At 38.6% G+C, this 26,427-nt stretch overlaps 1 protein-coding gene and 2 long non-coding RNA genes across 8 annotated transcripts in view; 2 read left to right on the top strand and 1 right to left on the bottom strand.

Moving 5' to 3' along the window:
* glud1b (glutamate dehydrogenase 1b) overlaps positions 1-26,427 on the bottom strand; it is an 81,153-nt gene that overhangs the window by 19,413 nt on the left and 35,313 nt on the right. The window contains exon 10 of one of the 6 annotated variants that reach the window (XM_049564109.1): positions 21,393-21,516. The exons of 4 other annotated variants lie outside the window; for them this stretch is intronic. In XM_049564109.1, coding sequence (XP_049420066.1) covers positions 21,393-21,516 — 124 coding nt within the window. Of the gene's footprint in view, positions 1-21,392; positions 21,517-25,318; positions 26,141-26,427 lie in introns of those variants that run through there. One more of the 6 variants, XM_049564106.1, reaches the window with a different exon arrangement.
* Positions 1-26,427, top strand: part of LOC125881173 (uncharacterized) — a 42,125-nt gene that overhangs the window by 4,909 nt on the left and 10,789 nt on the right. The gene's annotated exons all lie outside the window — the stretch shown is intronic.
* On the top strand, positions 14,701-21,399 carry LOC125881172 (uncharacterized). Its single transcript, XR_007448206.1, has 4 exons — positions 14,701-14,814; positions 17,950-18,026; positions 19,867-19,942; positions 20,046-21,399. It is a non-coding gene; the product is annotated as an uncharacterized LOC125881172 (long non-coding RNA).

The raw sequence follows: 26,427 nt of genomic DNA, 5'->3' as shown, positions 1-26,427 counted from the left end.
CATTCATGGTTTAGTGAGTATTTTTTGTTTTAACATTAAATATTCATGACCAGATACGCAACAATCCAATTTAAAAGTTAAGGCAAACACACTCTCAGGGATTATTTATTAGGAGTTTGGGGTGTGGTTTGATCAGAGTAGACTGACAGTGCTGGACGCAAAAACCAGCAGCTCCGATAACTGTCATCAGATTTAGGGTGAAATGTTACTCATTCCTGCCTGGGGCTCAGATGTGTGTGGCATCACATTTCCACCCACATCAAAGCAGCGACACAAGCTGAGACAAAAAGAGAAATGGGAATTCTTTCATGCAAAACGCCTGTAACTGATGTGCAAAAATGCCACCAGCAACTAGGCATGATCCTGGCGACTAGTTTCCCTGTCCACTAAATGAAAATTTTAATGAAGACTAGTTGACTAGTCTGAAAAAGGAAAACACTCAGGAAACAGTAAAAAATTAGCACAATTTATTGTTAAGTATTTGAAGCATTGTCCCAAAAATACTGTGTGCATTAAGAGCCCTTTGAAGCCTTTAATCACAATCCTCAACAACCATGTTGGATTTTAAATGCTGCTGAAGTACGAGACACTTTACGCTGTGCGGTATGAATGTGAACATGACGGCAACTCAAAAGTTAACCACTACAATAACATCTAAAATAAATAAACTGCCTCTGAAATGTGGGGCACATTGAACCTTGATAGCAAGTCACTTTAAAGTTAATAAAACATCTAAATTATAATTAAATTCCAGCTGAAATGAGAGGCATTTTGCTCCGTGCAGTATGAATGTAAACCCTGCACATGTCATCCATAGCATGTCATCCAAAATCATGAAAAAACGTCATAGTATAGCATGTCGTCCAAAATCATGAAAAAACGTCACAGTATAGCATGTCGTCCAAAATCATGAAAAAAATGTCACAATATAGCATGTCGTCCAAAATCATGAAAAAAATGTCACGATATAGCATGTTGTCCAAAATCATGAAAAAACGTCACAGTATAGCATGTCGTCCAAAATCATGAAGAAACGTCATAGTATAGCATGTCGTCCAAAATCATGAAACAAACGTCACAGTATAGCATGTCGTCCAAAATCATGAAAAAACGTCATAGTATAGCATGTCGTCCAAAATCATGAAAAAACGTCACAGTATAGCATGTCATCCAAAATCATGAAAAAACGTCACAGTATAGCATGTGTTCAAAATCATGAAAAAACGTCACAGTATAGCATGTCGTCCAAAATCATGAAAAAACGTCACAGTATAGCATGTCGTCCAAAATCATGAAAAAACGTCACAGTATAGCATGTCGTCCCAAATCATGAAAAAAACGTCACAGTATAGCATGTCGTCCAAAATCATGAAAAAAAGGTCATAGTATAGTATGTGTTCAAAATCATGAAAAAACGTCACAGTATAGCATGTCGTCCAAAATCATGAAACAAACGTCACAGTATAGCATGTCGTCCAAAATCATGAAACAAACGTCATAGTATAGCATGTCGTCCAAAATCATGAAACAAACGTCACAGTATAGCATGTCGTCCAAAATCATGAAACAAACGTCACAGTATAGCATGTGTTCAAAATCATGAAAAAACGTCACAGTATAGCATGTCGTCCAAAATCATGAAAAAAACGTCATAGTATAGTATGTCGTCCAAAATCATGAAAAAAAACGTCACAGTATAGCATGTGTTCAAAATCATGAAAAAACGTCACAGTATAGCATGTCGTCCAAAATCATGAAAAAAACGTCATAGTATGATATGTCGTCCAAAATCATGAAAAAAAAGTCACAGTATAGCATGTCGTCCAAAATCATGAAACAAACGTCACAGTATAGCATGTGTTCAAAATCATGAAAAAACGTCACAGTATAGCATGTCGTCCAAAATCATGAAAAAAACGTCATAGTATGGTATGTCGTCCAAAATCATGAAAAAAAAGGTCACAGTATAGCATGTCGTCCAAAATCATGAAACAAACGTCACAGTATAGCATGTGTTCAAAATCATGAAAAAACGTCACAGTATAGCATGTCGTCCAAAATCATGAAAAAAATGTCACGATATAGCATGTTGTCCAAAATCATGAAAAAACGTCACAGTATAGCATGTCGTCCAAAATCATGAAAAAAGCCATAGTATAGCATGTCGTCCAAAATCATGAAAAAAAGTCATAGTATAGCATGTCGTCAAAATTAATTAAAAAACTTCATAGTATAGCATGTCGTCAAAAATCATTAAAAAACGTCACAGTATAGCATGTCATCCAAAATCATGAAAAAACGTCACAGTATAGCATGTGTTCAAAATCATGAAAAAACGTCACAGTATAGCATGTCGTCCAAAATCATGAAAAAACGTCACAGTATAGCATGTCGTCCAAAATCATGAAAAAAAACGTCACAGTATAGCATGTGTTCAAAATCATGAAAAAACGTCACAGTATAGCATGTCGTCCAAAATCATGAAAAAAACGTCATAGTATGATATGTCGTCCAAAATCATGAAAAAAAAGTCACAGTATAGCATGTCGTCCAAAATCATGAAAAAAAAGTCACAGTATAGCATGTCGTCCAAAATCATGAAAAAAAGGTCACAGTATAGCATGTCGTCCAAAATCATGAAAAAACGTCACAGTATAGAATGTCGTCAAAAATCATGAAAAAAAGTCACAGTATAGCATGTCGTCCAAAATCATGAAACAAACGTCACAGTATAGCATGTGTTCAAAATCATGAAAAAACGTCACAGTATAGCATGTCGTCCAAAATCATGAAAAAAATGTCACGATATAGCATGTTGTCCAAAATCATGAAAAAACGTCACAGTATAGCATGTCGTCCAAAATCATGAAAAAACGTCACAGTATAGCATGTCATCCAAAATCGTGAAAAAACCGTCACAGTATAGCATGTCGTCCAAAATCATGAAAAAACGTCATAGTATAGCATGTCATCCAAAATCATGAAAAAACGTCACAGTATAGCATGTCGTCCAAAATCATGAAAAAACGTCACAGTATAGCATGTCGTCCCAAATCATGAAAAAAACGTCACAGTATAGCATGTCGTCCAAAATCATGAAAAAAAGGTCATAGTATAGTATGTGTTCAAAATCATGAAAAAACGTCACAGTATAGCATGTGTTCAAAATCATGAAAAACGTCACAGTATAGCATGTCGCCCAAAATCATGAAAAACGTCACAGTATAGCATGTCGTCCCAAATCATGAAAAAAGCGTCACAGTATAGCATGTCGTCAAAATCATGAAAAAAGGTCATAGTATAGTATGTGTTCAAAATCATGAAAAACGTCACAGTATAGCATGTCAAAATCATGAAACAAACGTCACAGTATAGCATGTCGTCCAAAATCATGAAACAAACGTCATAGTATAGCATGTCGTCCAAAATCATGAAACAAACGTCACAGTATAGCATGTGTTCAAAATCATGAAAAAACGTCACAGTATAGCATGTCGTCCAAAATCATGAAAAAAATGTCATAGTATGGTATGTCGTCCAAAATCATGAAAAAAACGTCATAGTATAGCATGTGTTCAAAATCATGAAACAAACGTCACAGTATAGCATGTCGTCCAAAATCATGAAAAAACGTCACAGTATGATATGTCCAAAATAATGAAAAAACGTCACATTATAGCATGTATTCCAAAATCATGAAAAAAAACGTCACAGTATAGCATGTGTTCAAAATCATGAAAAAACGTCACAGTATAGCATGTCGTCCAAAATCATGAAAAAAACGTCATAGTATGGTATGTCGTCCAAAATCATGAAAAAAAAGGTCACAGTATAGCATGTCGTCCAAAATCATGAAACAAACGTCACAGTATAGCATGTGTTCAAAATCATGAAAAAACGTCACAGTATAGCATGTCGTCCACAATCATGAAACAAACGTCACAGTATAGCATGTTGTCCAAAATCATGAAACAAACGTCACAGTATAGCATGTTGTCCAAAATCATGAAAAAAACATCATAGTATGGTATGTCGTCCAAAATCATGAAAAAAAACGTCACAGTATAGCATGTTGTCCAAAATCATGAAACAAACGTCACAGTATAGCATGTTGTCCAAAATCATGAAAAAACGTCACAGCATAGTATGTCGTCCAAAATCATGAAAAAAAACGTCACAGTATAGCATGTCGTCCAAAATCATAAAACAAACGTCACAGTATAGCATGTGTTCAAAATCATGAAAAAACGTCATAGTATAGCATGTGTTCAAAATCATGAAAAAAACGTCATAGTATAGTATGTCGTCCAAAATCATGAAAAAAAACGTCACAGTATAGCATGTGTTCAAAATCATGAAAAAAAGGTCATAGTATAGCATGTCGTCCAAAATCATGAAAAAAACGTCATAGTATAGCATGTGTTCAAAATCATGAAAAAACATCACAGTATAGTATGTCGTCCAAAATCATGAAAAAAAACGTCACAGTATAGCATGTCGTCCAAAATCATGAAACAAACGTCATAGTATAGCATGTGTTCAAAATCATGAAAAAACGTCACAGTATAGCATGTCGTCCAAAATCATGAAAAAAACGTCATAGTATGGTATGTCGTCCAAAATCATGAAAAAAAACGTCATAGTATGGTATGTCGTCCAAAATCATGAAAAAAACGTCATAGTATGGTATGTCGTCCAAAATCATGAAAAAAACGTCATAGTATAGCATGTCGTCCAAAATCATGAAACAAACGTCAAAGTAAAGCATGTGTACAAAATCATGAAAAAAACGTCATAGTATAGCATGTGTTCAAAATCATGAAAAAAACGTCATAGTATAGTATGTCGTCCAAAATCATGAAAAAAAGGTCACAGTATAGCATGTGTTCAAAATCATGAAAAAAAGGTCATAGTATAGCATGTCGTCCAAAATCATGAAAAAAACGTCATAGTATAGCATGTGTTCAAAATCATGAAAAAACGTCACAGTATAGTATGTCGTCCAAAATCATGAAAAAAAACGTCACAGTATAGCATGTCGTCCAAAATCATGAAAAAAACGTCATAGTATAGCATGTCGTCCAAAATCATGAAACAAACGTCACAGTATAGCATGTCGTCCAAAATCATGAAAAAAACGTCATAGTATGGTATGTTGTCCAAAATCATGAAAAAACGTCACAGTATAGCATGTCGTCCAAAATCATGAAACAAACGTCACAGTATAGCATGTGTTCAAAATCATGAAAAAACGTCACAGTATAGCATGTCGTCCAAAATCATGAAACAAACGTCACAGTATAGCATGTTGTCCAAAATCATGAAAAAAACGTCATAGTATGGTATGTCGTCCAAAATCATGAAAAAAACGTCATAGTATGGTATGTCATCCAAAATCATGAAAAAAACGTCATAGTATAGCATGTCGTCCAAAATCATGAAAAAAAACGTCACAGTATAGCATGTCGTCCAAAATCATGAAAAAACGTCACAGTATAGTATGTCGTCCAAAATCATGAAAAAACGTCACAGTATAGCATGTCGTCCAAAATCATGAAAAAAAGGTCACAGTATAGCATGTGTTCAAAATCATGAAAAAACGTCATAGTATAGCATGTGTTCAAAATCATGAAAAAAACGTCATAGTATAGTATGTCGTCCAAAATCATGAAAAAAAAGTCACAGTATAGCATGTGTTCAAAATCATGAAAAAAACGTCATAGTATAGCATGTCGTCCAAAATCATGAAAAAAACGTCATAGTATAGCATGTGTTCAAAATCATGAAACAAACGTCACAGTATAGCATGTCGTCCAAAATCATGAAAAAACGTCACAGTATAGCATGTCGTCCAAAATCATGAAAAAAAGGTCACAGTATAGCATGTCGTCCAAAATCATGAAAAACGTCACAGTATAGCATGTCGTCCGAAATCATGAAAAACGTCACAGTATAGCATGTCGTCCGAAATCATGAAAAAACGTCACAGTATAGCATGTCGTCCGAAATCATGAAAAAACGTCACAGTATAGCATGTCGTCCGAAATCATGAAAAAATGTCATAGTATAGCATGTTGTCCGAAATCATGAAAAACGTCACAGTATAGCATGTCGTCCGAAATCATGAAAAAAAGTCACAGTATAGCATGTCGTCCGAAATCATGAAAAAACGTCACAGTATAGCATGTCGTCCGAAATCATGAAAAAACGTCACAGTATAGCATGTCAAAATCATGAAAAAAGGTCATAGTATAGTATGTGTTCAAAATCATGAAAAACGTCACAGTATAGCATGTCGCCCAAAATCATGAAACAAAAAGCGTCACAGTATAGCATGTCGTCCAAAATCATGAAACAAAGCGTCATAGTATATCATGTCGTACAAAATCATGAAACAAACGTCACAGTATAGCATGTTGTCCAAAATCATGAAAAAACGTCACAGTATAGCATGTCGTCCAAAATCATGAAAAAACGTCATAGTATAGCATGTCGTCCAAAATCATGAAAAAAAACGTCACAGTATAGCATGTGTTCAAAATCATGAAAAAACGTCACAGTATAGCATGTCGTCCAAAATCATGAAAAAAACGTCATAGTATGGTATGTCGTCCAAAATCATGAAAAAAAAGGTCACAGTATAGCATGTCGTCCAAAATCATGAAACAAACGTCACAGTATAGCATGTGTTCAAAATCATGAAAAAACGTCACAGTATAGCATGTCGTCCAAAATCATGAAAAAAACGTCATAGTATGGTATGTCGTCCAAAATCATGAAAAAAAAGGTCACAGTATAGCATGTCGTCCAAAATCATGAAACAAACGTCACAGTATAGTATGTGTTCAAAATCATGAAAAAAGGTCACAGTATAGCATGTCGTCCAAAATCATGAAACAAACGTCACAGTATAGCATGTCGTCCAAAATCATGAAACAAACGTCACAGTATAGCATGTCGTCCAAAATCATGAAAAAAACGTCATAGTATGGTATGTCGTCCAAAATCATGAAAAAACGTCATAGTATAGCATGTCGTCCAAAATCATGAAAAAAAGTCATAGTATAGCATGTCGTCCAAAATCATGAAAAAAACGTCATAGTATTGTATGTCGTCCAAAATCATGAAAAAAAACGTCACAGTATAGCATGTCGTCCAAAATCATGAAACAAACGTCACAGTATAGCATGTGTTCAAAATCATGAAAAAACGTCATAGTATAGCATGTGTTCAAAATCATGAAAAAAACGTCATAGTATAGTATGTCGTCCAAAATCATGAAAAAAAAGTCACAGTATAGCATGTGTTCAAAATCATGAAAAAACGTCATAGTATAGCATGTCGTCCAAAATCATGAAAAAAACGTCATAGTATAGCATGTGTTCAAAATCATGAAAAAACGTCACAGTATAGTATGTCGTCCAAAATCATGAAAAAAAACGTCACAGTATAGCATGTCGTCCAAAATCATGAAACAAACGTCATAGTATAGCATGTGTTCAAAATCATGAAAAAACGTCACAGTATAGCATGTCGTCCAAAATCATGAAAAAACGTCATAGTATAGTATGTCGTCCAAAATCATGAAAAAACGTCATAGTATAGCATGTCGTCCAAAATCATGAAAAAACGTCATAGTATAGTATGTCGTCCAAAATCATGAAAAAAACGTCATAGTATAGCATGTCGTCCAAAATCATGAAAAAAAACGTCACAGTATAGCATGTGTTCAAAATCATGAAAAAACGTCATAGTATAGCATGTGTTCAAAATCATGAAAAAAACGTCATAGTATAGTATGTCGTCCAAAATCATGAAAAAAAGGTCACAGTATAGCATGTGTTCAAAATCATGAAAAAAGGTCATAGTATAGCATGTCGTCCAAAATCATGAAAAAAACGTCATAGTATAGCATGTGTTCAAAATCATGAAAAAAACGTCACAGTATAGTATGTGCTCAAAATCATAAAAAAAAGTCACAGTATAGCATGTCGCCCAACATCATGAAAAAGCGTCATAGTATCGCATGTGTTCAAAATCATGAAAAAACGTCATAGTATGTTGTCCAAAATCATGTAAAAACGTCATAGTATGGTATGTCGTCAAAAATCATGAAAAAAAGGTCATAGTATAGCATGTCGTCCAAAACCATGAAAAAAAAGTCACAGTATAGCATGTCGTCCAAAATCATGAAAAATAAGTCACAGTATAGCATGTCGTCCAAAATCATGAAAAAAAAGTCACAGTATAGCATGTCGTCCAAAATCATGAAAAAAAGTCATAGTATAGCATGTCGTCCAAAATCATGAAAAAACGTCATAGTATAGTATGTCGTCCAAAATCATGAAAAAACGTCATAGTATAGCATGTCGTCCAAAATCATGGAAAAACGTCAGAATTTAGCATGTTGTCCAAAATCATGAAAAAACGTCATAGTATCGCATGTCGTCCAAAATCATGAAAAAAAACGTCACAGTATAGCATGTCGTCCAAAATCATGAAACAAACGTCACAGTATAGCATGTGTTCAAAATCATGAAACAAACGTCATAGTATAGCATGTGTTCAAAATCATGAAACAAACGTCACAGTATAGCATGTCGTCCAAAATCATGAAAAAAAGGTCACAGTATAGCATGTCGTCCAAAATCATGAAAAAACGTCATAGTATAGCATGTCGTCCAAAATCATGAAAAAAAGTCATAGTATAGCATGTCGTCCAAAATCATGAAAAAAACGTCATAGTATAGTATGTCGTCCAAAATCATGAAAAAAAACGTCACAGTATAGCATGTCGTCCAAAATCATGAAACAAACGTCACAGTATAGCATGTGTTCAAAATCATGAAAAAACGTCATAGTATAGCATGTCGTCCAAAATCATGAAAAAAACGTCATAGTATAGCATGTGTTCAAAATCATGAAAAAAACGTCATAGTATAGCATGTGTTCAAAATCATGAAAAAACGTCACAGTATAGTATGTCGTCCAAAATCATGAAAAAAAACGTCACAGTATAGCATGTCGTCCAAAATCATGAAACAAACGTCACAGTATAGCATGTGTTCAAAATCATGAAAAAACGTCATAGTATAGCATGTCGTCCAAAATCATGAAAAAAACGTCACAGTATAGCATGTCGTCCAAAATCATGAAAAAACGTCACAGTATAGCATGTCGTCCAAAATCATGAAAAAAACGTCATAGTATAGTGTGCCACTCAAAATGTCATTAAAATGTCACAGTATATGTTACGTGCCTGTGTGTTTGTGCCCATCCATTGTTTCAGCGTGCAGCTGATCCACATCCTTCCTCCTCAGCGAGGAGTATGAATGAATGAGGGAGGAGCAGTGCCAGTGGGCCAGAGGGCTGTGACAGTTGTGTGTTTGCAAGACGTGGGTAACAACATCCCAATCATGTTTTGAATCAACTGTCATGTTTTGAATTAATTGTAGCTGAAATTGCAGTAAAACAATTTTTAAAAATGATTAAATGACATGCTGCAGGCCAGTGATTCCCAACCTGGGTGTAGTTCACTGTGTACTTCTGCAGTCACCACAAAGTACAAGGAAAAATTGTGAGGAAGATCACAAATTGTGGCTGGCAGTATATTGATAGTCACAATAACCAAAAAACTAGCAACAGCAACGATAAGCGGACTGTACAGTTTACCACCAACCTGAGTCATTAACTGAACACCAGCTGCTCTAATTCAGAGTTCTTGAAAACTAGTTTGCTCAAACTCTAGTTAACAGAAAAGTCAAAATTAATAACTAACACATGCAACTGATCAAACATACAGAAGAAAGAGAGCAAGCCTAAAAACTCCAGGATAAATATGTCTTGTATGAAACAATACTATAACAATATTCAACAATATATAATCAATGTGGCACCCAGATAGCTCGTTCCTGTCACTCTCTAAGCTGTAATGTAATAAAGGCAATACCACCCCCCCAAATAAAACTTAAATAATATATGATCAATAGTAATAATAGCATCCAGTTTCAAATCATTTTCAATTAACACATTTTCTACATGACAGGTGGTGTCACTGAAGGGTATCTGAACTTGAAATGCACCTGTCAGGGTTGTGGGGGTACAACGGACTAATAATGTTGGCTTATGGATCTGTAGTGCTGGGCCTTGCTGAAAACCTGCTGATATGTTTTGCTACTGACAGGGCTTTGTCTGTTTTTTTAACTCCTCTATGTTTGCCGATGGTCACTGCTTTCTCTTTGGTGTGTTCCCTCAGTGCTGCCCGAATGGAGATTGCCTCACAGCGCTTCAGTGCTCCTGCCACAATGTCCTTTCTGAAGCTGTAGTCTTTGCAGACCTTCACTGGTACCACCACATACTGCTGACAAGCCTTGGAGAACTGGTGCTTCATTTGCTCCTCTCCCTGTTTGGTCTTTGCCGTCTCTCTGATCACGTTGTGGTTGTGGTCCAGCGCAGCTACACGAAGCCGAGCCTCAAAGCCCTCCCTCAGGAATTTCTTCCTCTTTGTGGCATACTTTGTGTAGAGGGAGTGGAGAGACTCAAGTGTGCCAGTGTGAATGCCCTCTGTTACTTTCTCCAGCTTTTTCCAACAGCAGTTTGTCCAACACAACTTTCTGCAGGTGTTTAAATGCAGCAGAGCTGGGAAGGAGCCATGGGCGTTTGTTTTCCTCTTCAGGGCTGTAGGGAGGGTGCTCACATTTCCGTATCATCTCACCAGATGCCCACCGGTGAGTGTTGGTGATGTGGTGCAGCACAGATATCCATTTCTCCTTAAGCTTGGTCACACTTCCATCACATGAGCCAGCACAGTACCATAGGTGGTTGGTGTTCATCCTGCTCCACTCAAGCAAGTCCTCATTGTGGCACTTCAGCAGACTCTTTTTTACACTTTTAACAATGTGCCACAGATCGTACTCATGCTTGATGTTGCCATACTCTTCTCGCATTACCCTTTGGACAGACGGGTGGCAATCAGTTGCTAGCACAGAGATGGAGACGTGTTCATCCAGCTTTGCAAGGCATCTCTCCAGACCTTCAACCTCTAGCCAGTAACTGTTCTTTACTTCAGTGACATTCACAGTCTCCTGAGCAACCAGCAGCCCTGACTTTGTGTCAGTGACGGAGTAGGTGCCATATGACGCATTGTGACCTGGGCTGTCATACCTTGAATCACCTGACACCACCAGTGGTTCATCGCCTACTGCACTCATTACAGCCTCATTGTGTGAACACCAGGTTTGATTCACTTCAGGGATGACATAGGCCTTTTGAATCTTGAACCACTGTCTCTTGGAGAGGCTCTCTAAGCCAATTGTTTCACAGACCTCAATGAATGGAGTGCATTCATTCCCTGTGACAAATACTGCTGCAGGTACTGACACATTGCACTCCATTACACCCCTCACCAGGGGCTGGGAACGCCAGGTATAGCTGTGGCCATCAATGCACTCAGTCTTCACCTTCATCCCAAATCCACTTTTGGAAACAGTTGGCAGCTCAACAAGACATTTTCCACAATTCTCCCAATGACACACAGTGAACAGTTTCAGTAGCTCTTGCACAGATACTATGCTCTTCCTGTCGTCTGAGAGATTGAACTCCTCATCTTCGACATCAGTCAAGCTCATTTTCCTTTCTTCTTCTTCACTCAAGCAAAATTCATCATCAGGCTCATCTAAGCTCATGTTCTCAGCACTGTCCTCATGGACCGACCCCTCACTGCTCATGCACTCAAATGATACCTCACTATGCTGTGGTGAAGAAGCCCTTGGCACTGGGATGCTATCCAACACACCAAAGTCATCCACTGATGCACAGTAGGAATAGTCGTTGATGAGTACCATGTTCTTTTCTATGTCATCAGTGACTGTACCTATGCTCACACGTGTTCTTCCACTGCCCTCACTTTCATCTTCCACCAAGTCAGTCTGGGTACTGACATTCACCATGATTCTGCTGCCTCGACTTTCTTCCAGTTCCTGACATGCTTCCTCACTTCTAGTCAACTCCAACAACTGCCTGCATACTTCCCTGACCTTTGAAAACAGACAGATCTATGTAGTTAGTCAAAGGATAATCTGTGTTAAGTGTGTAAACAAAAGCTTCTGTTCCATTAAGTATTTATTAGAGAATGTTTCTATGGTTAATTTCCTTAGAGAAAAAAAAATAAAGAATTATGTATGTATATGTTTTAGTTTTATTTAATAATTTATCTTTGATCTGTGTTGCATAACCATAAAAAATGTGATTTCCTCCTATTTGCCATTGCTACGAAAATAACTAATACATATTTTTAGACTTATTTTATCTTTATCATATAAACAAAGTCTAGCCATTACAATATCAAGCTCACAACAAAGTATAAGTATAAATCACAAACTGAGCACAAAGCAATAAAAACAAAGAAAGAATGAAATAAAATGGTCAAAATTGTCTAAATATACAACCCTGATCCATTCATCCATGATTTTTATATATTTTATTGCTTTGAAATATGTTGTTAAATCTACTTTATTACACGGCTCTATTAAATGCTGTATTCTGATTGGTCAGTCGCGGCATTCAGCGGTCTGATATTACACAGTTGCTATGTAGCCCAGCATTGCTAGGGACGCGGTCCTGCAACACTGCAGCTGTCAAACAACTTCCGAGGGAAAAAACAAACAGAAGTGACTGATTTTAACATTTCTTTTAACTTATTTGGAGAGTAGCTACAAGGATTTTGAGGAATGGGATGCCGCTGAAGAATAAGAATACGGACTTTCTCTGCCAAAAACAAAAGAACACGGATTTGAATACACAGTCAGCAGTCAAGTTTTATGCCTCGGTTCAGTCCACTAAGCCTGGGTGGGTATACAAAACTTTCACCAAAAGTTGTCAAATCCGGTCGGTTTTAATGCACTTCGTGGAGGCAGACAACATTATTTATTTAACTGATAATTAGCCGTGTAATAAGCGGGATAATGTATAATGAGCGGGTGAATACTGGGAAAACAACTCCCGACAGGGGAATAGAACCCTGACGCGCAGCGGAGGCTCATCACCGGCTCATTAAGCCCTTTTCACACAGAGCGCGCAAAGCGCAGACCTCCGCCAACGAATCCATTCATTGAGTATGTGCTACCGCGGCTCAAGAGCGCACCGCTCTGCCGCCGGGCTGAGCGGCGCGCGAGAGGGCGCATGCCGCGGCGTCTGCACCGTGCCAGCCTGTGCTCGAATTGAACGTTTTTTAATTTCACCGCAACGCGCTATGACGACACCTCGGCGCGTCCAATACAGAGAAGAGCCTGAAGTAAACCCGGAAGAGGTCACCATGGAGCTGTAGCTCCTGAACGAGCCTGTACTCCCCCAAATCCTGTCTTGCGCGCCTTGCTCTCCGCTTGCTCTGCGCCCTACCCCGCGGTGGGCGCCGCGAAAAATGGTGGTTTGCTGAATAACTGTGTCATCCTTCCACACGTCCTGGCCACAGTCTATGGTCCTGGCGGACGCTACAATATTATAGGCTACATTTACAGTAACACTACCTCTCACTCTTCTGCCTGGCTCGCACGTTTTTGTGCCCTTTCCCTCCAGCAGAGAACAGACTCCGTAGTGTCCATATGTAGTGGTCTGTCCGTTTCCCCTACACTGTATATCAGCTAAAATCAAACACTGATGGCACGGAATCTGGCTTTAGCCGATATGTGGGCCGACGAACAAATCTTCCGGACTCATCGAAGCATCCCTCCTGCACATAATCTGATGGCAGAAAGTGGTCACTGCAAACTCTTAGTCCAGGTCCGACAGGTGGACTGTCGCGTTTCAAAGCAGACAGCCAGCGGCGCATCACTTGTGGTCTCCTCACAGGAAGGACGTGAAAATGGACCAGTTTACCACCTTCTTTAAGTTGATAAAACTCATTCGAACACCCAGGAGCAATACAAAATGATCCTCCTCGGGTTCTCCTTTCGCCGTCTCCTTTGCTTTCTCTACCAACATCCATTTTGCCAACCACTTCACTAACTCCTACCGGCGAACAGAGAACGACAGAGCCGAACCATTCGCGCTAACTAGCTTGTTTTAAGATGGCTGCGCCCTACCGGTGAAAAAGTGAAATACATCTAGTTTTTATAGCAAATCTGGGTGAATATCAAGTTTGATTGCTGTGTCATATCTTGCCTAAGGTAAAAATCTAACGAACCACAGTCATATTGTTCAGTGCTGACAGCTAATTTGATAACATATATAAGCTGAGTAGGTGGGTGATGCTGAGAGCTTTTGTCAGTGTCAGACTGTAGAGGGTACGATGGGAATGGGCCCTCCCTGCTTCCCAAACTTCCTCTCTAAACTCTCCTGCACAGACACTAGAAGGGAAAAGAAAAGAAAAGAGGAAATTAAAGAGACATCAAAGACATCTGTTGTTTCTGGACCATGACAAATACCAGTGTTTGTGTGTGTTTGTGTGTGTGTGTGTGTGTGTGTGTGTGTGTGTGTGTGTGTGTGTGTGTGTTTCATTCCGTCACATATCTCTCAAACCGTTCACTGGACTGATCTAATATTTACTATAATTCCTCAGGGCATGTGGGTGTGCCTTTTCTGAGTTTTAAGTCATTTGAACAAGAAATGCGAAACACACAAATAAAAGAAGTAAAAAATGCAAGTCATTGGCCACTGCCTGCAGTGGAGTAAGGAAGGAAAGACAACAGCTGGAAGTTATCATTGACAGTATGAACACACACCCACACACACAGAGTCACACAGTCAGACCAGGCATTGCAGGAAAGCCACGTCAGGTCAGCACATGAATCCACGGAAAAGGACTGATAAATTAATGTGGTAAGTTGTTTAATTTGATTATGTACATGTTTAAGTTAATATATTAAGGAATATTTGATTCAAATGTAGATAATAAGTTAAGGTTAAAAACTTTACAAGTCATCTATTTACAAGATAGGGCTAATTCATTGCTTTGCATACAGCACAATGATTGCCAGTAAAAAGTTTAGCCTGCAGCTCTTACGCTTTGATGAGAACACTAAACCGTGACAGCTCATTAGCTCATCCAGTTTTACAACTTGACATCTCTTGTTTTATATGACCTGTATTAGGGCTGGGCGATATCTCGAGATAGGCCTATCTGGAGAACTCAGACTGGCACACAGAATCACTCAGTCATTTCAAAGTGATCCATATTTTGTGTGTGTGTCACCACACACTGCGCTACAATAATATGAACTAGTCTGATGAACTGCGCTGCTCTGAAACAGATGACCGCGCCCATTGTACATTATACTGCCAGGTAATCCTCTGAAATAAATTCACCTCAAAACAAAAGAGCGATGCTTTGACCTGCAGGATATTCTAATATCTTTACTGTGGCCGTTCTCACCGCGATTCCCCCGAAAAAAATACACCGATTGAAACCAAAAGAGCAATTATCAAGTCGTTATCATGTGAACAGTGGGGGGAGGGGAGGTGGACACTAAGCACTCACAACTTTTATGTTTTATCTAAATCACGTTATGTCTGGAATGATGTCAGTTCATTAAAAAAGTGATCAGACCCATGTATCAGTTTGTTTTCAGTCTCCAGTTGTTTTAATTATGATTAATTATGATAGATTAATTTATTAAAATGCTTTACAGGCGATCTGTAGTTTATCTACATGGTTTAACCTCCATTTTACATGAATTCTCCTGTAAATCAGCATCATATCAGTTTGTCCTGTCCCCTCAACTACACAGGCTGAATAAACTGTGTTTGACTGTAAGGTTAATTTTTTATTTTTTTTTTTCAAACACAAGACAACAGCTTTCATTAAGGCTCAGTCAGATATAGTCTGAGGCCTGTGAAGACACCGTTACAATAGTCCAGCCTGCTGAAAATGAAAGCATGAACAAGTTTTTCTGTATCTTGTTTGGACAGAAATTCTTTTATTCTTCCTATGTTTTTAAGGTGGTAGTAGGCTGATTTAGTAATTGTCTTAATGTGCCTATTGAAATTTAGGTCTGAGTCCAGAACTACACCAAGATTTCTGGCTTGATTTGTAGGTTTTAGTGTCATGGCGTCAAGGTGAGCACTGACTATTGATCTTTGTTCTCTGGGGCCAAAACAACTATCTTAGTTTTTTCTGTGTTTAGTTGTAGAAAATTCTGGCACATCCACATATTGATTTCGTCAGTGCACTTATTTAGCAGATGTAGGGGACTGTAGTCATCTGGTGACACTGTTATGTAAAGTTGTGTGTCATCTGCATAAGTATGGTAGGAGATGTTATGATATTCCATAATCTGAGCAAGAGGGAGCATATAGATGTTGAACAGAAGAGGCCCAAGAATGGACCCTTGAGGAACTCCACGTAATTTTTGTTCGCACAGATTCATAATTGCCAAGTGACACAAAGAAATCCCTGTCTTATAAATAAGATTTAAACCAATTTAGCACAGTGCCAGAAAGTCCCACAAACTTTTCTAGCCTGTCGAGCAGTATTTTATGGTCAACTGTGTCAAATGCAGCACTGAGGTCCAGTAATACCAGAACCGAAATTTTTAATGCATCAATGCTCAGATGAATGCCATTTAAAACTTTTACAAGTGCAGTCTCAGTGCTGTGATGTGCTCAAAATCCAGACTGAAAGGCATCAAAGGAATTGTTTTGCTCCAAGAAGGTGTTAAGTTGCTGAAAAACAACCTTTTCAATGATCTTTCCTAAAAATGGTAGGTTTGATATGGGCCTGTAGTTATTTATTACTGAGGCATCCAGATTAGGCTTTTTTAAGAGAGGTTCAATGACTGCGGTCTTCAGGGCCGTTGGAAAAAGGCCTGACTGAAGTTGAGTATCTGTAGTATATCTGATGCTATGCGGTTAAAAACATCTTTAAAAAAGCTTGTAGGCAGAGTGTCAAGGCAGCAGGTAGTGGACCTAAGGTTTCTAACTATGTCTGTCAAAGTAGCATAATTTAATGGGTGAAAAAGTGTCAAATTAACTGGAGTAGTCTTATGAGGCACAGGTGAAATAGCCACTGTGTTGGAGTTACAGACTGTCTGTCTTACCTTTAAAATCATGTCTGTGAAAAAAGAAGCAAAGTCATTGCATGCCTTGGTGGATAGCAGTTCAGGAGGGACTGACGCTGATGGGTTTGTCAGTCTGTCAACAACAGTAAATAAAGTCTGTGCATTGTTGTTATTTTTGTTGATAATCTCAAAGAAAAAGCACTGCCGCGCCCTTTTGAGCTCCAAGTTATAGATGTGCAGACTTTCCTTATAGATGTCATAATGAACCTGGAGTTTGGTTTTTCGCCACCTGCGTTCTGCTTTTCTACATTTTCTTTTTTGAGCTTTTACCCGTGTGGCGTTCCTCCATGGTGGTTTTTTTCTTACCAGAGACAACTTTGACCTTCATGGGGGCAATATTGTCCATAATATTCATAGCAATACGAGGAGAGTGTAAGAATACGTGCTGCGACTCAGACCACAAAGCTGTTTACTGTTACTGTTAAAAGTGTAACACAGTGTATGTTTGAATTAATTACTGTGTGTATTTTTGTCATGCAGGAAAGGGATTTGTTTTATTTTATTGAAGGAGCATTTTTATTTCATATATGCAGACAGTTTTTTTGTTCAATTTTGATATCGTGCAGAGTGACCTCTGTTAATAAAGGTGCCTGTGTAACATTTGGCACGTGGCTTAAACTTGTAACTGACTGTTTTTTTTTAAGGGGTTGCCTCTGAAAAAAATGAAACTAACAGGGGCGCTATGCTATGATGCTTTGGGGAAATTCCAATTACGTCACAGAAAAAATATCGATATATATCGAGTATCGCCATTCAGCTAAAAAATATCGAGATATGACTTTTAGTCCATATCGCCCAGCCCTTACCTGTATGGTAGAAATGATGATACTGTTTCATGATTGGCTGTATGTGACCAAGACAGTGTATAAATGAAAAGGAGGTCTTATCTCTTGGACAGACACATCACATCATCTGACACCAACTAACGCTGAATTTACAAAGGGACATCACCCAAGCTGAACTGCCACAGACTCGGTAAGAATAAGTCTGTTATCATCTGTAAATTATTGCTGACAGAATTGATCATGTAGATTTGTTTCCTATGTCTTAAAGTTAAATCAAAAACAAACAAATGTGTTTTATTCATTTTTTTAATCACACCGAAGCAGAAGGCACATTTCACTGGAGGGGATGCCAGGTGCTGGAGACAGCGTGGGTTTCAGGAAGCCAATCACTGGCATGTATTCTGGGAGTGTCCAGTGATCAGGCCTCTCTGGACAGAAAAGACAAAAGCACTAAAAAAGATACTTAACTCTGATCTTCCTTTTCAATTCTCTACATTATTTTTTAGGGTGTATGGATTTTAAGGCAAAGTGTTCTGACAAATATATGTTTGGTGTTTTGCTATCAGCTTGCAAGAAAGCCCTCACAAGGCGCTGGTTGCTTCATGAACCCTGCACATTAGAGGAGTGGACAGATATTGTAAATGATATTTATGTTATGGAAAAGATTACCTTTTTCACTTCATCTTCAGAAGAATGTGTTCATTCAATTCTGGGCAAAGTGGGTGAAATAGGTAAGACCCTTACGACTTGATTTTGTGGAGGTATCATACAAAAGACCTTGTGATGTTTAGTCAAGCAAACCTCATTGACTGCTATTCTATTTTTTTTTTTTTTGTCTCTTTAATCCCTCCTTTAAAAACTAATGTGTCATTTAAAAATACACTAGCAGCCTTGTCAGGTCAATGTCATCAATCTGTTTGATCATCTGCTCAAAAAAATCCAGCAATATGTCCTGTTGTGACTAGGGGTGAGTTCGTGTACAAAAATCTCGTTTTATTATTATTATTATTATTATTATTATCATTATTATTATGCGTAAGAGTGCACACAATTCCGTGTCTTCTCACCGCAGATGCTGTGATTTGATGATCCGGTACTCACTGTAGCCCACTCTTACCAGACCCAATAATAATAATAAGTTACTGTGGACCTATATGCCATGCTTTTTAATACAATTACCAGAGGAGTTTGCTGAAAAACAGGTAGCCTAATGTCAGACTGAATTATTCACGTGCATCCCCGGTGAAAATTGCTGACATGCATGGGAAATACGGCTTCTACAGGCTCTCCATAGCTTACTGTCAGGACCAGAATTCAGGATGGCGGACCGTCAGAATGGCAATATTTCGGAGTGGTGGCCTGTAACCAGGCTACTGACCTGTTGCCAAACCCAGTCTCACACCATTTCTTGTCATATTCACTGTCTATCCCAGTTAGTCAACAATTAGTATCAGCCCCCTCTCCCCTAAAAAAACAAACAAAAAAAATGTTTTTCGTGTACTAATTTTTAATAACCGTTTATGATTTCAAACACATGTACACTCACCCCTGGTTGTGACAAAAGAAAGATTTCACAGGGAGTTTGGGGGGTTCTCCCCCGAGAAAATTTTGCTGCTAAATCCTATTTTCATGCAATCTGATACAGAAATAGATAACAGATAATAAACAAGTGCATTACATTAGCCTACCTCATCATGTTCTTGTGTAGTAGGACGCCTATTAGAACTACTCTCTTCTTCTTGCTTCGTTTTTTTCTTAAAGACTCATCTAACAAAAAGTTTTTTTCATCATAAGTGTGTTTTAGTTATTCAGGCAGGGCACATGGTTTCATATCGTCTGCAATTTGCTTACCTTGGTACAATTCTCACCAGCAATGTATCGACGACAGGCGACTTCCACGCTATTTACTTCAGTGTTTTTTTTGGGGGGGGTTTCACCCAGGTAGATTTGTTATACTATGGCTAGGTTAGACTTCATAACGCCTGTATCTGATTGTAAATCCTGATGTGAGCTTTGCCTTGTGGCTTCAGGAAGCAGCTGTAGAGCCGGAGTATCTGCCGTCCCGCTGAGAAATCCAGAGCATCACAACACCCAGAGAAATACAAGGTATAACACCACAGAAGAGTGGACACTGAATGTGTTGTGCCATTTATCAGTAGCATGTCAATTTGTAAGATATAATGGTTCTTTTTTTTTTGTTTTAAAACAGATGGCTGCTGGTCGTATCGCTCGTGCTTTTGAATACCCTGTGGGCGAAGAGAACAGGGCAGCATTCAGAGAGAAAACACTACGTGTCAATAAAGACATTCTGTATTATCATACAGGTGCTGATGGTCCAACATGTAGCCTCATGTATTTCAGCACACGTTTCAGAGAATGGTTGGATACACTGAGGCAACAATACCCTGAACTTCAGGAAACTCAACAGAATGGTAAAATCATCCTTCAGTCCAAGGAAGGTGGAGGTACCATAACTTTGTATCCGAGTGTAGAGGTTCTGGTACATGGCAAAGAACTGAGGGACAGGTTTGAGCATGATTTTCCACAAATGGTACAAGCAGTCAGGCCAGGTATAGGTCGTACTGGTGATGGAGCTCGCCCTTTTACATACCCTGAAGAACTGACAAAAGACAGTCAGAAGGAGAGGTACAGAAAGGGAATGCTGCATGACAATGAAGACACTCTCTTTTATGACAAAAGGAATGGTAAAAAATACAACCTCGTTTTCTTTAGCAAACGTGTACTAAAATGGCTGGAATTAATGAAGGAAAAGTATCCTACACTTCAGGAAAAAACACAAGATAATCTTATCAAACTCAAGGATGAGACCAAGCGAGGTACCATAAGCTTATATCCTGATGTAATAGCTGTGGTAGAAGGCCAGCTAATGGAGAGGTTTGAGAGAGATTTTCCACAACCAACTGACTTAGCAGCAGCAATGGGAGGGTTAACCTTAAACAATAAGAAAAAACATCCTGATGAGCCAGAGGGTGAGGGCACACTTGACACACCATCTAACCCAGCCAACTGAGGAGAAAGAATGCCTGATGAATAAGGAGAGAAACTAGAATTACTGCCACGCTGTTGTTTGCCTCCGCGCACCAGTCAAGTTTCTCTTACAGTGAAAACACGAATGCTCAAAGGCATAAAAACACAGAATAGAAAACTGTAAATAGCTGATTCTTAAAGCTTTATCCTACTACTTTATTTTAGGAATATGTAATTGGGTTGTCAAATCTATTATATACTGTTTTCTGATTTGTATTTAGTTTGTAAGGCAGGGTTTCCCCGGGTTGTGTGTGAGTTTTATTTTGCAGTTTTTCAGTTTATAGCAATATAGATGCCTTGACATGGCGACTTAATAGCGTATGGGAAGATTCTTATAAACATTGGTGCTCATGCATACAGGGGAAATTTGTTTTGGTGTTTATGTATTGTTTCAGAATGTGTCACAGAAATGTCACGATAATGTATCTTCTGATTGTGTTGTATGACCTCAGCACACTCTGGTCTGTCTGCAGGTTATAGAGGAAACAAAGAGCAGCCTTGTACTCACTGAGCAGGTGGTAGTTTGAGTCCCTCTCATATTTGAAGGTCAGTCTTCCATAGCTGACATGGTTGAGATTCTTCAGCCACTCGAAATAAGACACTGTCACACCGCCAGCATTCAGGTACATGTCCTGCAGGATGAAACATCACAAACTCATCAGACCTCTGGCTGTTTGATCTCTACCCTCTGTGTGTGTGTAAGATTATCTTTGATTAAAAATGTCCTCTGTATTGTTTTTAAGATCTGATTTGGGAAGAATTCTTTTCTTTTTTCTGTAAATGAAATGTTTTGGGGGGGAAAAAATATTTGTGTGATTGAAATGTGTTTGAAGAAACATGTAAAAGTCAGCAGAAGACCTCAATAAAAATCTATTATGCATTACACAATGAAGGCTTGATCGTTGTTTACATGACTCTCGCGTCTTGTTTTCAGAATAATTTACTCTGCTTGTTGTTTCACATTCATGGTTTAGTGAGTATTTTTTGTTTTAACATTAAATATTCGTGACCAGATACGCAACAATCCAATTTAAAAGTTAGGGCAAACACACTCTCAGATATTATTTATTAGGAGTTTGGGGTGTGGTTTGATCAGAGTAGATTGACAGTGCTGGACGCACAAGCCTGCAGCTCCGATAACTGTCATCAGATTTACGGTGAAATGTTGCTCATTCCTGCCTGGGGCTCAGATGTGTGTGGCATCACATTTCCACCCACATCAAAGCAGCGACACAAGCTGAGACAAAAAGAGAAATGTAATTCTTTCATGCAAAATGCCTATAAAAAGACTAGTGGACTAGTCTGAAAAAGGAAAACACTCAGGAAACAGTAAAAATTTAGCACAATTTATTAAGTATTTGAAGCATTGTCCCAAAAATACTGTGTGCATTAAGAGCCCTTTGAAGCCTTTAATCACAATCCTCAACAACCATGTTGGATTTTAAATGCTGCTGAAGCACGAGACACTTTGCGCCGTATGAATGTGAATATGAGGGCAACTCAAAAGTTAACCACTACAATAACATCTAAAATAAATAAGCTGCCACTGAAATGTGGGCATTGCACCTTGATAGCAAGTCACTTTAAAGTTAATAAAACATCTAAATTATAAATGAATTCCAGCTGAAATGAGAGGCATTTTGCTCCGTGCAGTATGAATGTAAACCCTGCATGTCATCCAAAATCATGAAAAACTGTCACAGTATAGCATGTCGTCCAAAATCAGGAAAAAAATGTCACGGTATAGCATGTCATCCAAAAATCGTGAAAAAAACGTCACAGTATAGCATGTCGTCCAAAATCATGAAAAAAAACATCACAGTATAGCATGTCGTCCAAAATCATGAAAAAAACGTCAGTATATCATGTCGTCCAAAATCATGGAAAAACATCACGGTATAGCATGTCGTCCAAAATCATGAAAAAAACATCACGGTATAGCATGTCGTCCAAAATCGTGAAAAAAACATCACGGTATAGCATGTCGTCCAAAATCGTAAAAAAAAATGTCACGGTATAGCATGTCGTCCAAAATCATGAAAAAAACATCACAGTATAGCACGTCATCCAAAATCGTGAAAAAACGTCACAATATAGCATGTTGTCCAAAATTGTGAAAAAACGTCACAGTATAGCATGTCGTCCAAAATCGTGAAAAAAACGTCACAGTATAGCATGTCATCCAAAATCGTGAAAAAAATGTCAGTATAGCATGTCGTCCAAAATCGTGAAAAAAACGTCACAGTATAGCATGTCATCCAAAATCGTGAAAAAAATGTCAGTATAGCATGTCGTCCAAAAATATGAAGAAACGTCATAGTATAGCATGTCGTCCAAAATCATGAATAAACGTCATAGTATAGCATGTCATCCAAAATCATGAAAAAAACGTCACAGTATAGCATGTCGTCCAAAATCATGAAAAACGTCACGGTATAGCATGTCGCCCAAAATCATGAAAAAAATGTCACGGTATAGCATGTCGTCCAAAATCATGAATAAACATCATAGTATAGTATGTCGTCCAAAATCATGAAAAACGTCACGGTATAGCATGTCGTCCAAAATCATGAAAAACGTCACGGTATAGCATGTCGCCCAAAAACATAAAAAAAATGTCACGGTATAGCATGTCATCCAAAAACATAAAAAAAATGTCACGGTATAGCATGTCATCCAAAATCATGAAAAAAACGTTGCGGTATAGCATGTCATCCAAAATCATGAAAAACCGTCACAGTATAGCATGTCTTCCAAAATCATTAAAAAAATGTCACGGTATAGCATGTCGTCCAAAATCGTGAAAAAAACGTCACAGTATAGCATGTCGTCCAAAATCATGAAAAAAATGTCACGGTATAGCATGTCGTCCAAAATCATGAAAAAAATGTCACGATATAGCATGTCGTCCAAAATCATGAAAAAACGTCATAGTATAGCATGTCGTCCAAAATCATGAAAAACCGTCACAGTATAGCATGTCATCCAAAATCGTGAAAAAACCGTCACAGTATAGCATGTCGTCCAAAATCATGAAAAAACCGTCACAGTATAGCATGTCATCCAAAATCATGAAAAAACGGTCATAGTATAGCATGTCATCCAAAATCATGAAAAAAATGTCACAGTATAGCATGTCATCCAAAATCATGAAAAACCGGCACAGTATAGCATGTGTTCAAAATCATGAAAAAAAAACGTCACAGTATAGCATGTTGTCCAAAATCATGAAAAAAAAGTCATAGTATAGCATGTCGTCCAAAATCATGAAAAAAAAGGTCACAGTATAGCATGTCGTCCAAAATCATGAAACAAACGTCACAGTATAGTATGTCGTCCAAAATCATGAAAAAACGTCATAGTATAGCATGTGTTCAAAATCATGAAACAAACGTCATAGTATAGCATGTCGTCCAAAATCATGAAAAAAAGGTCACAGTATAGCATGTCGTCCAAAATCATGAAAAAACGTCACAGTATAGCATGTCGTCCAAAATCATGAAAAAACGTCATGGTATAGTGTGCCACTCAAAATGTCATTAAAATGTCAGAGTATATGTTACGTGCCTGTGTGTTTGTGCCCGTCCATTGTTTCAGCGTGCAGCTGATCCACATCCTTCCTCCTCAGCGAGGAGTATGAATGAATGAGGGAGGAGCAGTGCCAGTGGGCCAGAGGGCTGTGACAGTTGTGTGTTTGCAAGACGTGGGTAACAAGGAAAAGTTTGGCTTAGTGCGGTGATATTTGGTTAGCTGTGATTCATCTTTTCTTTTTTGTGTGTTTCCTTGCTACAGATGATCCGGTTCCCTTCTCGAGCTCGTTTTTCGTTGGTGGTCCTTTCTCCCAGTTTTGTTTTAAACAAACTTCCTTTAAACCGGCTATTTGTTTTGCTTGCCTTTTTCTTTTTTAAAGTTCCCTCTGTTTCATTATGTTACTCCCCCCCATGCCCTAGACCCGCCAGCGAGGACGTGGCAGTTTAGTATGCCACTCAAAATGTCATAAAAACAACATAGTATAGTAGACCACTCAAAATGTCATAGTATAGTAGCCCATTAAAAAATCAAGACAAAATCTCATAAAAATGTGATAGTATATTTATGCCATGAAAATGTGATGATGTTTTTATTAAAACAGTCATAGTGTAGTATGCCAAGTCCTCTGTAACACACACCTTTAATCTCTGGTAGTATGCTACGAAAATAAACTGATGTGACACAATTTGTTTTTTTGAACATTTTATTGGTTTTCAAAAATGAATAAAATAAAAATAAAAAGTCATTTCCTCCAAAATAATTTCAATGTTGAGGAACTGGACGATTAAAACTGAGGAAAACTCAACCAGGGGACGGGCGGTCACAGTGACACCTCACGCCCTCCCTGCTCCCCTTCCTTGGCCAGCGGAGGAGTCGGGGAGAAGCGGCTTTAATATATGAGATAAAGCGACGGGAAAGCAGGAAAAAAGGAGGGGATGAGAGAGGGGTGAACATCTATTTTCAACAGTAAAAACACCAACTATGAAAACAGAAATCCTTGTCGGGAACTCTAAGCGTTGGCAACTTACTAACCTTCTCTTAATAAGTGAGGACAAACTCAAGAGTAATAAAATTACTGTTCTCTCTTTATTCACATGAAGTTAAATCTCAATCCCTTTTCATTAAAGTAAATTGAAGTGGCCATCTCCCTTTTAGAGCAGACCTCTTTCTGAAATAAGGCATCTGTTGTGCTGTCAGCTGAAACTGTGGCAGCAGGAGGGTCATACGTGCATTCAGCTATCACAAAATGGGCGGCCCGAACATGGCTGCCAGACAACAATAGTATGAAGGTTCATCAGAGGGCTGAGGGAGGGACAGGGTCTCTCCTTCTCTCTGGATGTTACTGCCTACCTGCTTTTTCTCAAGGGGCAACATTTATACAGAGATGCAGATACAGTATAATGGCAGCACAAAGATTACAGGATAAATACCAGGCAAGCCAATGTCTCACTGTGTGAGTGTGTGTGTGTGTGTGTCAAGAGCCACAGAGCAGCGGTAAACAGTGATATGTTCTGAAGGCTGCTGAGAAGGTGGAAGAACGCAGGACAGGGTGATCAGTAGCAGAAGGGTGGAGGGGAGGAGGAAGTGCAGGTCGTGATTGGCCATTTATGTGAAGGTCAGCCCCGCTTCGTTGTAGACTTTGAAGACCTTCTCGATGGCGTTGACATAAGCGGCTGTCCGAAGGTCCAGACCCAGGTTGTACTTGCTTGCTGTGCGCATGATTTGCTAGAAAAGGCAGAGGAGAACATATTATACAATCATGGCTGACAGCAATTCAAACATCTCTGATAGAAAGCCTTGAAGGACAGAGCTGCTTCAGTACCATTAGCAACCAACTAGACCAGAGCAGGAGTTGCTGACTTGTGCTTGCTGACGTTTAACACTGTAAGGAGGAATTTATACTTAGGCGTTGAATCGACGCCGTACCTACGGCGTAGGCTCTGTGTCGACGCAGAGCCTACGCTGTAGCCTGACGTCCACCTCCCCAGAAATGTAACTACACGTCGCAGTGA

This window comes from Epinephelus fuscoguttatus, linkage group LG20, assembly GCF_011397635.1.
Source record: "Epinephelus fuscoguttatus linkage group LG20, E.fuscoguttatus.final_Chr_v1".
Taxonomy (NCBI): Eukaryota; Metazoa; Chordata; class Actinopteri; order Perciformes; family Serranidae; genus Epinephelus; species Epinephelus fuscoguttatus.
This window is presented reverse-complemented; position numbering and strand designations above follow the sequence as displayed.